This window comes from Pseudorca crassidens, chromosome 5, assembly GCF_039906515.1.
Source record: "Pseudorca crassidens isolate mPseCra1 chromosome 5, mPseCra1.hap1, whole genome shotgun sequence".
Lineage (NCBI taxonomy): Eukaryota > Metazoa > Chordata > Mammalia > Artiodactyla > Delphinidae > Pseudorca > Pseudorca crassidens.
In genome coordinates this window covers 147083697-147095357 of record NC_090300.1, presented here as the reverse complement: position 1 = coordinate 147095357, position 11661 = coordinate 147083697, and the positions used below count along the sequence as shown (strand labels likewise).

At 57.9% G+C, this 11661-nt stretch overlaps 1 protein-coding gene across 1 annotated transcript; it reads left to right on the top strand.

Annotated features, from left to right (window-relative positions):
* Nucleotides 1–51: 51 nt before the first annotated feature.
* Nucleotides 52–3941, top strand: CSTB (cystatin B). The gene is made up of 3 exons (XM_067739618.1): nt 52–209; nt 3111–3209; nt 3636–3941. The coding sequence occupies exons 1-3, from the start codon at nt 144–146 to the stop codon at nt 3762–3764; spliced, it is 294 nt and encodes a 97-aa protein (XP_067595719.1). The 5' UTR covers nt 52–143; the 3' UTR covers nt 3765–3941.
* The last annotated feature ends 7720 nt before the right edge of the window (nt 3942–11661 follow it).

The window sequence follows — 11661 nt, the reverse complement described above, 5'->3', positions numbered from 1 at the left end:
CGTGGTTCCGCCCGCGCGTCACGTGACCGCCGCGCCAGGTCCGGCGGCTTGATTTCGGTCAGCTGCTCCCGCCAGAGTCCGCTGCTCGTGCGCGTCCGCTGCTCCCGAGTGCCCGCCGCCTGGTGTCCACGCCCGCCGCCGAGATGATGTGCGGCGCGCCCACCCCCACGCAGCCGGCCACGGCCGACACCCAGGCCATCGCCGACCAGGTCAGGGCCCCGGGGGGCGGATGGGGTCCTGGGGGCCCGGGCAGCCCGTAGGCATCGCCGCTGGGACAGAGGCGGTGCGCCCGAGCGCATCCCGCCGTGGGCCGGGCTGGGCGCAGGCCGATGCCCCTTCCCGCCTGGGAAGCGCACCCGCGAGCGGAGGTGTCCACAGGGGTAGGGCCGCGACGTGCCCGTTGGGGAAAAGCACTTAGAGAGCAAACGGTACAGTAGGAGGGGTGAAGTAACCCTGAGTGAGTCCGGGGACGGGGTCCACAGGCGTCCTAGACTAGGCTGTTAGTCTAGCACTTTCGTGTACGTTTGAGGTTCTACGTTGAACAGCTTCGAAACGCAGTCCAGCCTGGGTCACGGAGGCAGAGCCTGGTTCGGACCCTGGGCAGCTGTCGGGCCGGGTTCCGAGGAAGGCACCTGCACCCAAGGACCAGGTGAGGGTGGGAGGAGCCGGGCCTGCCCTGCCTATCCTCGTGTGTCAGCAAAGTCGGCTCTTGACAAGCAAGACCCCTTCCCGCCTCTTCGTGGTTTTCCAGGCCTGAGAATTCCCCACTTGTCATGTGAACTTTAAACGTGTGTCAGCTCACTCGGGAGGGAAGGGTTACTGTCTCAAAGGGCCCCTTCATTTGGGGTCAGTTCCGTGAAAGTTATACGTCAGTGGACCGTTCTCACTGCCCCTGGGAACAAGGAGTCTGCCTTTGTGCTGGGTGGTCTCTGTGAGGGGCATGGGCACCATCTGGTGGCCCTTTGTACTGACGCTTTTGGGACAGTCTGGGCTGCACATGAGAAGATCAGAGGCCAGAGACCGGCCCGGGTCAGAAGGACGTCGTGGTGCTGCACTCCGCCCCCGTCTCCTCCAGCCCTGTCCTAGGGCCCTCCCTGGCCCTCTGCCCCACCTGGTCCCCTCAGGGCCGGGAACTGGCAGCTTCCTAAGTGACCCGGGGCCTTCTGCACACCCCCTGGCTACAGCCCAGCTCACCTTTCTCCTGGCCGGCAGGCAGCGGTGTCAGTGACCTGCCATCCCTCAGGCCGTGGCCTGGCCTGGCGTTCGCCGCCTGCACATGCTCTGTCCCGCCACCTCGTTTAGGGTTTTCTCAAGCCATCAGTCCTTGCACAGGGCGGGGGCTCTGTGCAAGCCCCCCTGAAGCAGAGAGAGAGACGATTCCATCTCAGACTCCCGGGAGGGTCTGTGGGTGTCACTCACCCCCCTGGCCTTGTAAACTGTCTGCAGGGTCAGTTCCCTGCAGACCTGGCAGCACCTGGCAGGAAGAAGGGCCCCACGGGGGAGTGTTCAGACGCAGGTGGGCACCAGCCCCTGGGGACACGCGCACCGCCGTGGGAGCCGTGGCAGCTGCGTGGAGAGAAGGCGGCCCGCCTTCTCACTTCCTGACCCTCCCTTCAGTCCTTTCTGCCCACCTTATCCACAGGGAGCCCCCCTCCCTGAAGGCCTTTGCCACAGGGACTCGCTGGCATGTGTGGCGGTGACCCCCTCAGCTCCCAAAGCAGCATGCTTCCGGGCTTCAGTGAAATCCTCTGGCCCTCTAGGACGGGTCCTGTGACTGCAGTGCAGAGTCAGCGCGCTCTAGTGCCTGCCGGTAACCCAGAGAGCAGCCGGAGCACTTTGAAACTAGATGAGGTTTTAAAGTCAAGACAGAACAACCTGCTCCCCCCTTCCTCCATCAGAATGCTCAGTTCCCAAAAGGCCAAGACCCTGGATAACAGGACTCATCGGAAAGTGTGATTACCGTCTGACACGAAGGATCAGGGACAGCCTCCGCCCAAAGGCACTGCACGCTAGAGAAATCATCTAAAAATGCAGCAAAGCAATTTCCCTGCAAAAGTGTTATCTGCTGCATTATCTGTCACACAAGAAATTGGGAATTCTTAAGAGAACTAAGGCACATCTAGAAGATGGAAGATTAAATTTAATATTAAATTTAGTTTAACATTTTTAACTGTTTTAGCTTTCAATTTTAAAAGAGTAATTAGGGACTTCCATGGTGGTGCAGTGGTTAAAAATCCTTCTGCCAGTTTAGGGGACACAGGTCAATCCCTGGTCTGGGAAGGTCGACATGCCGCGGAGCAACTAAGCCCGTGCGCCACAACTACGGAGCCCGTGTGCCACAATACTGAAGCCCGTGTGACACAGCTACTGAAGCCCGCATGCCTAGAGGCCATGCTCCACAACGAAGAGTAGCCCCCACTCGCTGCAACTAGAGAAAGCCCGCAAGCAGCAACGAAGACCCAATGCAGCCAAAAATAAATTAATAAATAAATATAATTTCTTTAAAAATAAACAAATAAAAGTGTAATTAGGAACTTCCCTGGTGGTCCAGTGGTCAAGAATCCTGCTTCCAATGCAGGGGACGCAGGTTTGAGCCCTGGTCAGGGAACTAAGATCCCACATGCCGCAGAGCAACTAAGCCCACATGCCACAACTACTGAGCCTGTGCGCCACAACTACTGAGCCCGCACGCCGCAAGGGAGAGCCCACGTTCGGCAACTGAGACCCGATGCAGCAAAAATTAAAATTAAAAAAAGAATTTAAAAGAGTAATTAAAAAACTATATATACTCTTTGCAATGAACTGTCTGTTAAGTAAAAGAGAAAAACAGGGTATGAACTTACATACGTTGTCGTGATGATGAAAATATCAAACTATTCCATGCCTGGAAAAGAAGGGGAAAATGATACAGAGAAATAGTACCGTTGAAACTCGGCAGAATTAGAGAGCTGTTTTCTATACTTTATCATCAGAGCTGACAATTTAATGTGTCTGCTCAGTTGTGAAGAACAGTCATGTTATAGAAAGTCTGTAGAGGGCCGGCATCAGAGTTCAGCCGTGACACTTAATTCAAGTAAGTGCACGTGTCTCTCCATTCTCCCCTCCCCCAGGTGAGGGCCCAGCTGGAAGAGAAGGAGAAGAAGTTCCCGATGTTCAAGGCTGTGGAGTTCAAGAGCCAGGTGGTCGCCGGGAGGGTCTTCTTCATCAAGGTGGGATGTCAGCCTCTTCGGAGGGTCTGGCCTGAATTGGGGGCGCCTAGGTGCCTGGGCAGGGGTGCTTAAGAGGGTCGAGTGGCAGCCCCCAGCTTCAGGGGGTTGCTGGCCATCTAAAATGAGCATGCATGTGCACGCGCGCGTGTGTGTGTGCACGTGTGCGCACAGCCTCCTGGAGGGGAGGACCGAGCCTTTCGGGGACTCGGGGCTCTGATGGAGTGAGTGTGGGTGCCGGGTGCTGGCTGGGGCAACGAGGGCGTCCCGTGCACTCGATGGAGGAAGGTGGGAATGTCCTCAGCCCAGTCGCTGGTCACCTGAAGGGACATGGCCTCCTGGCACCCGGGGCCTTTCTCCCAGTCCAGCCGAGGCCAGTGGAGCAGGGGTCGGAGGCCACGCCCGCCCCTCACTGGACTGTCTTTCCAGGTTCAAGTGGATGATGATAACTTCGTGCACATTCGAGTATTTGAAAGCCTCCCACACGAGAACAAGCCCTTGGCCTTGGCCAGCTACCAGACCCACAAAGGCAGACACGACGAGCTGACCTACTTCTAGTCCCGATTTTGCACAGAGCCCGTCGCCCACGTGGGTCTCTCCACTGCCAACCTGTGTCTGGGACCTCACGCGGCGCCACTCGGGGGGGGTGCACCTCTCCGGTGTCTCTATCCCTCATTCTCACTGTGTTCATTTTTGTCTCCCAGTCAATGGTCTTAAGTAAACTACTTTCAAGGACGGCTTGTGTTATCTTTAAATGTATGTATTTTTTCAGTGTTCACAAATTTTCTGTTTTGGGGTTTTTTCTTCATCTGAAGCCGTAATCACAGTAGAGAGGTGTCACGAGGTGCGAGCTGTCCAGGGTGGAGCCCCCGCTGGGCTTCGTGCGGCCTGAGACCCCTCCCCCTGAGCGGCCGAGCAGGGGTGGGGGATGCCCAGGTCACAGCAGGCGGGCTGTAGACCCAGGATTCCAGGAGCCTGTGTTCTAACCGCAGCTCCACACGCCTCCGTTGCTGTGACTCTATCCTGTCTCTAAAATACAGGATTTGAGGGAATTCCCTGGCGGTCCAGTGGTTAGGACTCCGAGCCTTCGCTGCCGAGCGCGAGGGTCATCCCGGTTGGGGAATTAAGATCTCGCAAGCTGCGTGGCGCGGCCAGAAATGAATAAATACATAAATACGCGAATACATGTTTTTCAGCAAATCCGATTCTAGAGCATTAGCTCGAGATGTCCTCAGACACACTGGCACATTTCTGGCTCTGGTATAGAGATGGTCAGCTGTGGGCAGGAGAGGCGGTAACCCTGCAGGTACCGCCGAGCGCCATCAGCCTGCAAGGCCGTTGCGAGCTCAGCCTCTGGGCTGCACGTGGTCTGCACCGTCTCCCACCCCTGAGACCCCTGCCCACCGGACGCTCCCCATGGCTGCCGGCACCCAGGAGCCAGTCCTGCACTTCCTGGGCGTGTAGGGCATTCCTGGCCGCTCAGGCCTATGCTTCCCTCTCCGCTTGGCTGGGACCCGGCTGGTGACTGGCCTGGAGCTCCAGAGGTGGTAGAGGTGCATCTGGAAGGGAAGAGTGTCCGTCTGCGAGGCACCTGCCTCAGGTGTGTGGCTGTTGCTTGGTCTCCAGGTGCGGGAGCTGATTTTCAGCCAGGGCGAGTGTGGTGGGCTGCTGGGCACCTGGAGGAATTAGGGGTTCCAGAGCCTCGGACGTGTCCTTCCAAACGTCCCCATCCCAGGCCTCAGGGCCCACTCCTCCCCTTTAAGGACCCTACTTTCAACACAACGCATTTTCTTGGTTTGCCAGGGCTGCCAGGCCCCAGGCGTCCCTGGGCTTGTGGCTGCATCACGCGTCTGCCTCTGTGTGTCTGTGTCCCTCCTCATCCCACCAGGACCCCAGTTACCAGATTTAGGTCCACCCTAATGCAGTGGGACCTCAACTAGTACATCTGCAAAGATCCTATTTCCAAATAAGGTCACATTCTGAGGTTCTGGTGGCCCTGACTTATTGGAGGACACCATTGATGTTGGGGGAGACACCAGTCAAAGCTCAATTTAGCATCCTTTTCAAGGGTGCCACCTTTATAACGAGACCCTGAATTCTACACTCAAAGTGGGCAAACTGCGTGTAATGTGAATTATATCTCAATAAATCTTCAGCAGTGGGGGAAGGGATGGATGGAAGAGGGAGGAAAGGGCCTACTCTCCTCTCCCTTCCTCTCCCCATCCCCCCTACCCCGTACCCCAAGGTCATGGATGACAGCCACACTCCAGGGAAAGCAGAGCAACACCATGGAGGGGGCCTGGGACAGCCTTGTGCAGGTTCAGACCACCGCAGGGGCCTGGGACAGCCTTGTGCAGGTTCAGACCGCCGCGGGGGCCTGGGACAGCCTTGTGCAGGTTCAGACCGCCGCAGGGGCCGGCCTGAGTCTGCACCTCGTGGGGAATTTCTTCAGTGTCCTAACTTAGGCAGAGTTACAGATAGGACGACGCTGTGTGGCTGAGATCCTAGAGGCCCCTGGAAGGTTCCATACAACACGTGTCCCAGTGCCCGAAACCTGTGGATGTTACCTTGTACAGCAAAAGGGACTTGGCACGTGTGATTAAGCTAAGGGTCTTAAGATGGGGAGATGGTCTTGGCATAGCCGGGTGGGCCCAGCGTCATCACAGGGTCCCTGTGAGAGGGAGGCAGGAGGGTCAGTGTCAGAGAGACTGAAGGTAGAGGAGGGGCCACGAGCCAAGGAACACAGGTGCCTCCAGAGCTGGAAAAGGCAGGCAGGGAAGAGTGTCTCCGGAGCCCGCGGCAGGAGCCAGCTCTGCCCACCATTTTCAGACATCTGACCTCCAGACGGTGAAAGAATACATCTGTGTTGCTTTAAGCTCCTCAACTAGTGGGAACGTGTCACAGCAACCACAGGAGACTGTCTCCAGGAGGCGGAGTCCGGGCCAGGAGGGCCTTGCTGGTGAGCAGAGCAGCACAGGGTTGGCAGAAGCGGATCTGAGAGGTCGAGTCAGAGGCACTTGGGACAGGATCCCACGTCCTCCCACACCCCTCCCTGCCTGTCCAGCAGGGCCAGGTGCTGCACAGAGGCGACCTGAGGACTTATTTACAGAGATGTGGGCTGATCCTGGGGAGACCAGGTACCCGCCGGGCTCACAGGACCAGCGCTGTCACCACCCAGGTGTGAAGGAAGCCGGAAGCAGCTGGTCAGTGACTGAAGCTGGTCCTCAGAACCGGGCAGGGAGGGGCCGGGAAAGGGAGCCCAATCCTGTGGGAAGCCCGCCTGGAGCCCCCTGCCCAGAGCATCCAAACCAGCCCTCCCAGGGCAGAGAACAGAGCAGGAGAGGGCATCTGGCCATGGCGGGCAGGACAGTGCAGGTCCTTTCCCGAAAGAGGGATGTCAGGTCCTTCCCCGAGGGAATCGGCTGCCCTCCGTCCCCAGCAGTAACCACTGCTTGGTTGGCTGTTTAACACAGCTTTAGGTCCTAGTTCACAGAAGGGAGCTCCTCTGGAAAAAAGAAATCACACTTCAACACAATCACCATGAAAATATTTATTTGTGATAATTGTAAGTCAGTAAGACCAGTACAGACAGACACGGCCTCTACAGCACTGGAACGAGTTTTACGTTTAAAACACATCCACACGCGCACAGGTGGGGCTGGTAGAGCACGGGGCTAGTGAAACCACTGCCAGAAACACAGAGACCCCCCCCGCCCCCCGCCAACTTGCAGCCGGGATCGAGCTGTGTCCCAAGGCTGCATCGCTTCCCCCAAGAAGCCCCCAGAATCTGAGCTCAGTTAGGAAAGGACTGGGTTGGCGTCGACTGGCCTGAGTCAGTGCCTCAGTCCTCCAGGAGGTCCAGTTTTGCAACTGTTGGGGGAAATCCCAACGAAAATTCTAAATCAGAAAGTATGCAGCTAAACCTCAAAACATTCAAAACGCCACCCACATACTTCTTATCCTTCAGGGGCTGCATGGGATAAATTAAGACTTCACTTCCGTTTCCCCATCTATCAACATCTACACCTCCCATCATCAAGATGACAGTCCCAGATATTTTGCAGGAATGCACTAAGGCTGGAATTTTGGGGCACACTGGGGGTGTTGCTGCCAGGCTTACTGATTCCCCCCCTTTCTGTCCTGACCCCCCACCATGCCCTACACCCACCCTCCTTGTGCCAGAACCTGGGTCCTCAGTGAGAAAGCAACTAGTGGTCCAAAACCCACTGACCCGGCTCCGGCTCAGAAGAGCGCGAGGGAGGGTGCCCAGCTCTGCGTCCTCGGACGCACAAGGAGCAAGGCCTGCCTGGGCTTCACAAGCACAGGGGCCTAGGGCGGCGTGCCCTCCCCTGCCTGCCCAGTCCTGGCCCTTGCAGGGCAGTGATGCCCCAGGCCAGGGTGAGTGGCCCATGGCCTCACGAAGGTACGTCCTCCCAGAACGGGTTTCCTGCTGCAGAAGACCGGGGACCTGCCCCACGCTGATGTGGGGCTGGGAGCTTCCTTCACTGCAACCCTGGAGCTTGGGGCCCCTCCCTGAGGGTCAGAGATGGACACAGGGTCTCCCGCTCTGAGCACAGGACTCTGCTCAGCTCCGACAGTGGAAAGCTTTAAACACCTGTTTACTCTGCCAAAAGTTAAAAAAAAATTCTAGGAAGAACTTTCCATTCATATAAAGTTGTAAAACAGTCTCTAAGTCAGACCTAAGATTACTCATCAAATGACCAAACGCACACACCGCGTCATGAGCGCAAACCTCTAACGAAAGGCAGGAATGGAGTTCGTAAGACATCCTTTCTTAATCGGTGTCTTTGCACATTAAGAACAGAAAACGTTCTGAACCAAGAATGAGCTGCAGGAGTCCGCGGGAAGACATGCGCTACGGGAGAGCTCAGTTTTAGGAACTAGGGCCCCAGGCCACGTGGCAGCGGGACACGTTGACGGGCCTCCTCCCCGTGCCGTGCAGCAGACTACAAAGCCTGGTTCCAGTCACCGGACAGGAAAGACTAATGCCCCAAAGAAAAAGCCCCTTGAAGGGCAGCTGCTGTGTGTCACCTACCAGGGAGGGGGCAGGGACCTCTGCCCTCGTCGCCCCCTTCTGGCAGAGGCCGGAAGCGCGTGACTAGATTCTCAAACCACAGCGCTGTCTGTAAAAACAGGCAGGAGTTCATGACACTGTCGGCTGCAGAAGCAAACGCACGCGAGGGTACACCAACTCTGCACACAGCTCCAAGGCCACCCTTGTGCGGGCGGTGCCCGATCCCTGCTCCGCGGGGGCCCAGCCTGACCGACGCCCATGGGCCGACCTGGAGAACATGGAAGGGTCTCCTGGGTGGATGTGCATCCTGACCAACAGGCCCAAGCTCAAGGCTTCCCGGCCTAGGGCCGTGGACCTGGGCTCCCAGAGCCACCTCTCCCCAAGTGCCCACCAACTGACGTGCTCCCTCTATAGACACGGGAGCAGCTCTCCAGGGGGTCCCGATGCAAAGAACCACACAAGGTGATGCGAAGGAAAGCCCCCTGCAGCCTGGCGTGGAATGGAAACAGGTGGGCTCAGGATCTGAGAAGTGAGTCTGGGGGCCACGTGGCTCCCACCCACTCAGAAAGCCAGGACGGACCACATTCACCACGTCCCTGCTGGCACATAACCCACTCCGCTCACTCACAACTGCCCTCCTTCCGGCCCAGGCAGGTGCTGGGGGCTGAGCCAACCCCTGCCCATGGGGAGACATGTGTGAATGAGGCCTGAGACCAGGCAGGTGGCCAAGGCAGGGATTCTGGGTGATCCTGGCGCCGGAGTGGAGCGCAGCCCAGCCCCGTGGTCACGGGTATTGATTCACAGACACGGGCCCCGCCGCCGCAGGCAGGTGGTCCTGAGAGGGCGTGTGCACACTGGGGGTCCAGCGGCCTCCAGACGGAACGCTGTCCCCCCTCTTCTCTGCCTTTCAACTGATGAGTGAACGTGAGGTTCAAGCGGTGAGGTCAGAAGCGTCAAGCCAGGCTCGGCCACGCAAAATGGAACATACTCTGAAGACTGGTCCTAAGAGTTTGAGGACAGGACAACAAGCAAAGCATCGTTGCTCTACCCCCACCGGCCTGCACGGCAAAAGCGGCGCAGACTAACCTGGTTACCTTTGCGGGACTTGGCAATGATTCAAGACTGGTTAAAAAACAAGGACCGTGTTTTGGAATCCATCTTTAAGGTCCAGGAGAAGGTCTGAAATCTACACTCTGGTAATAAGCAAGCATTTCAGGGCCAATATTTCTCTCATCTTAAAATAAATGATTATTTTCCATGTTACTAAACTGTGGAAAGGGAATATAAAAAAAAAGGTGAATTCTAACTTGGACCTAAACTGTATCAAAACCCACTGCGACTGCCATGGAACTTCTAGATGGGAAATTCTGAACAGAGACAACCGGGGGCCTCTGCTGTCATCGTGACAGATGGACTAGGTCCCAGCAGAAACGAGCCCGAGATACACAGGTTCAGCAACGTCACGACAAAAAGTGCACTCTGCTCGGGTGGGGAGGTCGAACGTGCTTTCCCACAGAAGCTAAGGTTCCGGAGCCTCGATCTCCTTCTCTTAGGACAGGGGGTTCAGGCCACAGCTCTCCAGATGGCTGGGGCTTTAGGGCTGGAGGAGATAGAAGAGTTCATGATTTTACGGGAGGAACAATTCTCATCGTTCTATGTATGATATCAAGAATTGAGGGTAAAACCCACTGCGGGGGCCAGGACTCTGACATAAAACGTAAAGATCCAGAGTGCATTTCCTTCAAGTTCACGGTGCACACAGAACAAGCCACGACCCCCAGCACCATGGCTGCAGGGCGCGTCTTCACCGTCTCATTGAAGAGAGGAGATCCTCTGGCTCCTTCCCTGGTCTTACACTTGTTCTCCAAGGTTTAAAAACAAGAGCAAGGAAAGAGAAGAAAATGGAGATTTCCCGCTGGCTGGCGGTGTGGCCGTCTCCCCAGCTCTGTTTGGCAGTGACAGTATTTTCCATGAAAGGCTCTGCAGAGGCCCGGGGCCCTGGGGGACTATGGCTGGTCCCTGGGCTGCCCTGCTGGGGGGCTGTCCCCCACCAGGCCACAGGCTTCCCCTTCCTCCTGGGCCAGCGGGCCCTGCAGGGACCAGGAAACATGACAGGGACACAGATGCCCTGACCCACCGGCCGCTGAGGGGAGCTGAGGCCCCCCCACCCTGCGCACAGGCACTAACGCCTGAGAGTGACGACATTTGGAATGTGAGTGGAGTAGGGAAGAAAGAAAAGAAGAGGATGCAGAGAGTCCAGTGGAGACTGGCCAGCCTTCGTGCGGGGGCATTTCCAACAAAGGGCAGAAGGCAGTACTGAGGCGGCGAGAGTCCTAGAGACGCGGGCACAGCCAGACGAGGGTGTAGGCTCTGGGAGAGGGCCTGCCTGTGGGGCGAGGCTGGGGGTCGGGAACAAGGGCTGCCCTAGGAGAGCCTGCTTCCCCAGGGACCACATCCGGGCCCCAACATCCTGCAGCCTCCCTGCTCCCCTCCAGACTGTGGGCTCCTGAGAGATGCAAACTCTGCAGCCCCCAGGGTCGGGGCGGGTGCTGAGGATGGGCGACCCCGCCTGCATCCATGCCTGGGGGTCCTCAAAATTCTGGGTAAAGTGGGGCCAGGGAGGTCACCCCCGCAGCGGCTGGCTGGACTGGTGACAGGGCCTGCGCCACGGCGGGCGCTGCCCCAGCCCGAGGTGTGTGACAGCCGCTGCTGTGAAGCTCTGCCCCCGCCCGCCGTGGGGAGGGGCAGAGCTGCGGCGGCCCCGGGAAGCCTCTCGCTTCCGGGCACCTGGCTGGCACAGGACGCGGGACTGCGGGGCTGCGGGGGGAATGGGGGAGGGGGGTCAGATAACTGGCCGGTGGGGTTAAGCACACCAACGGGGGGTGGGGCAGGAGCCCACCCCTGCCCTCTGTACCTGCACACTGACACGACACGGTTGTCACCAGCTGTAGGTGGCAAGCACACAGCACCTGACCCGTTCTGCCCTAAACTGGGCGACTTCTCCAAAAGGAGCCCGACACAGGGACCTCCCCACAGGCGCGCTCGGCCGCGTACCAGCTTCTGTCCTGTCGCCCAGGCGGTCCCTAGAGACGCTCCGAGTTACAAGGCAGTCCCCCGACACGTGCGAGACGGGCAGGTTTTCGGGGTCCTGGGAAGGTCCCCGCCAAAGTGACTGTGCAGCGTCTGTGCATGTGAGCTGCAGGAGCCCATCCACACCAAGAACAGAAGGGGAGAATCTGAAACCCCCAGGGGCCTACCCTGCAGCAAAGTAAGAGGCAAAAAGTTCTGAAGCAGGAACACAGAAGGTGCGGTCGGACCCAGAATAAAGACATTTGCCATCATTTTTCTGGACGTGGACACTAAGCCCCGACTCGCTCTCGGAGATGCAGACACAGGGGCCTCCCTGGGTCTTGCACAAAG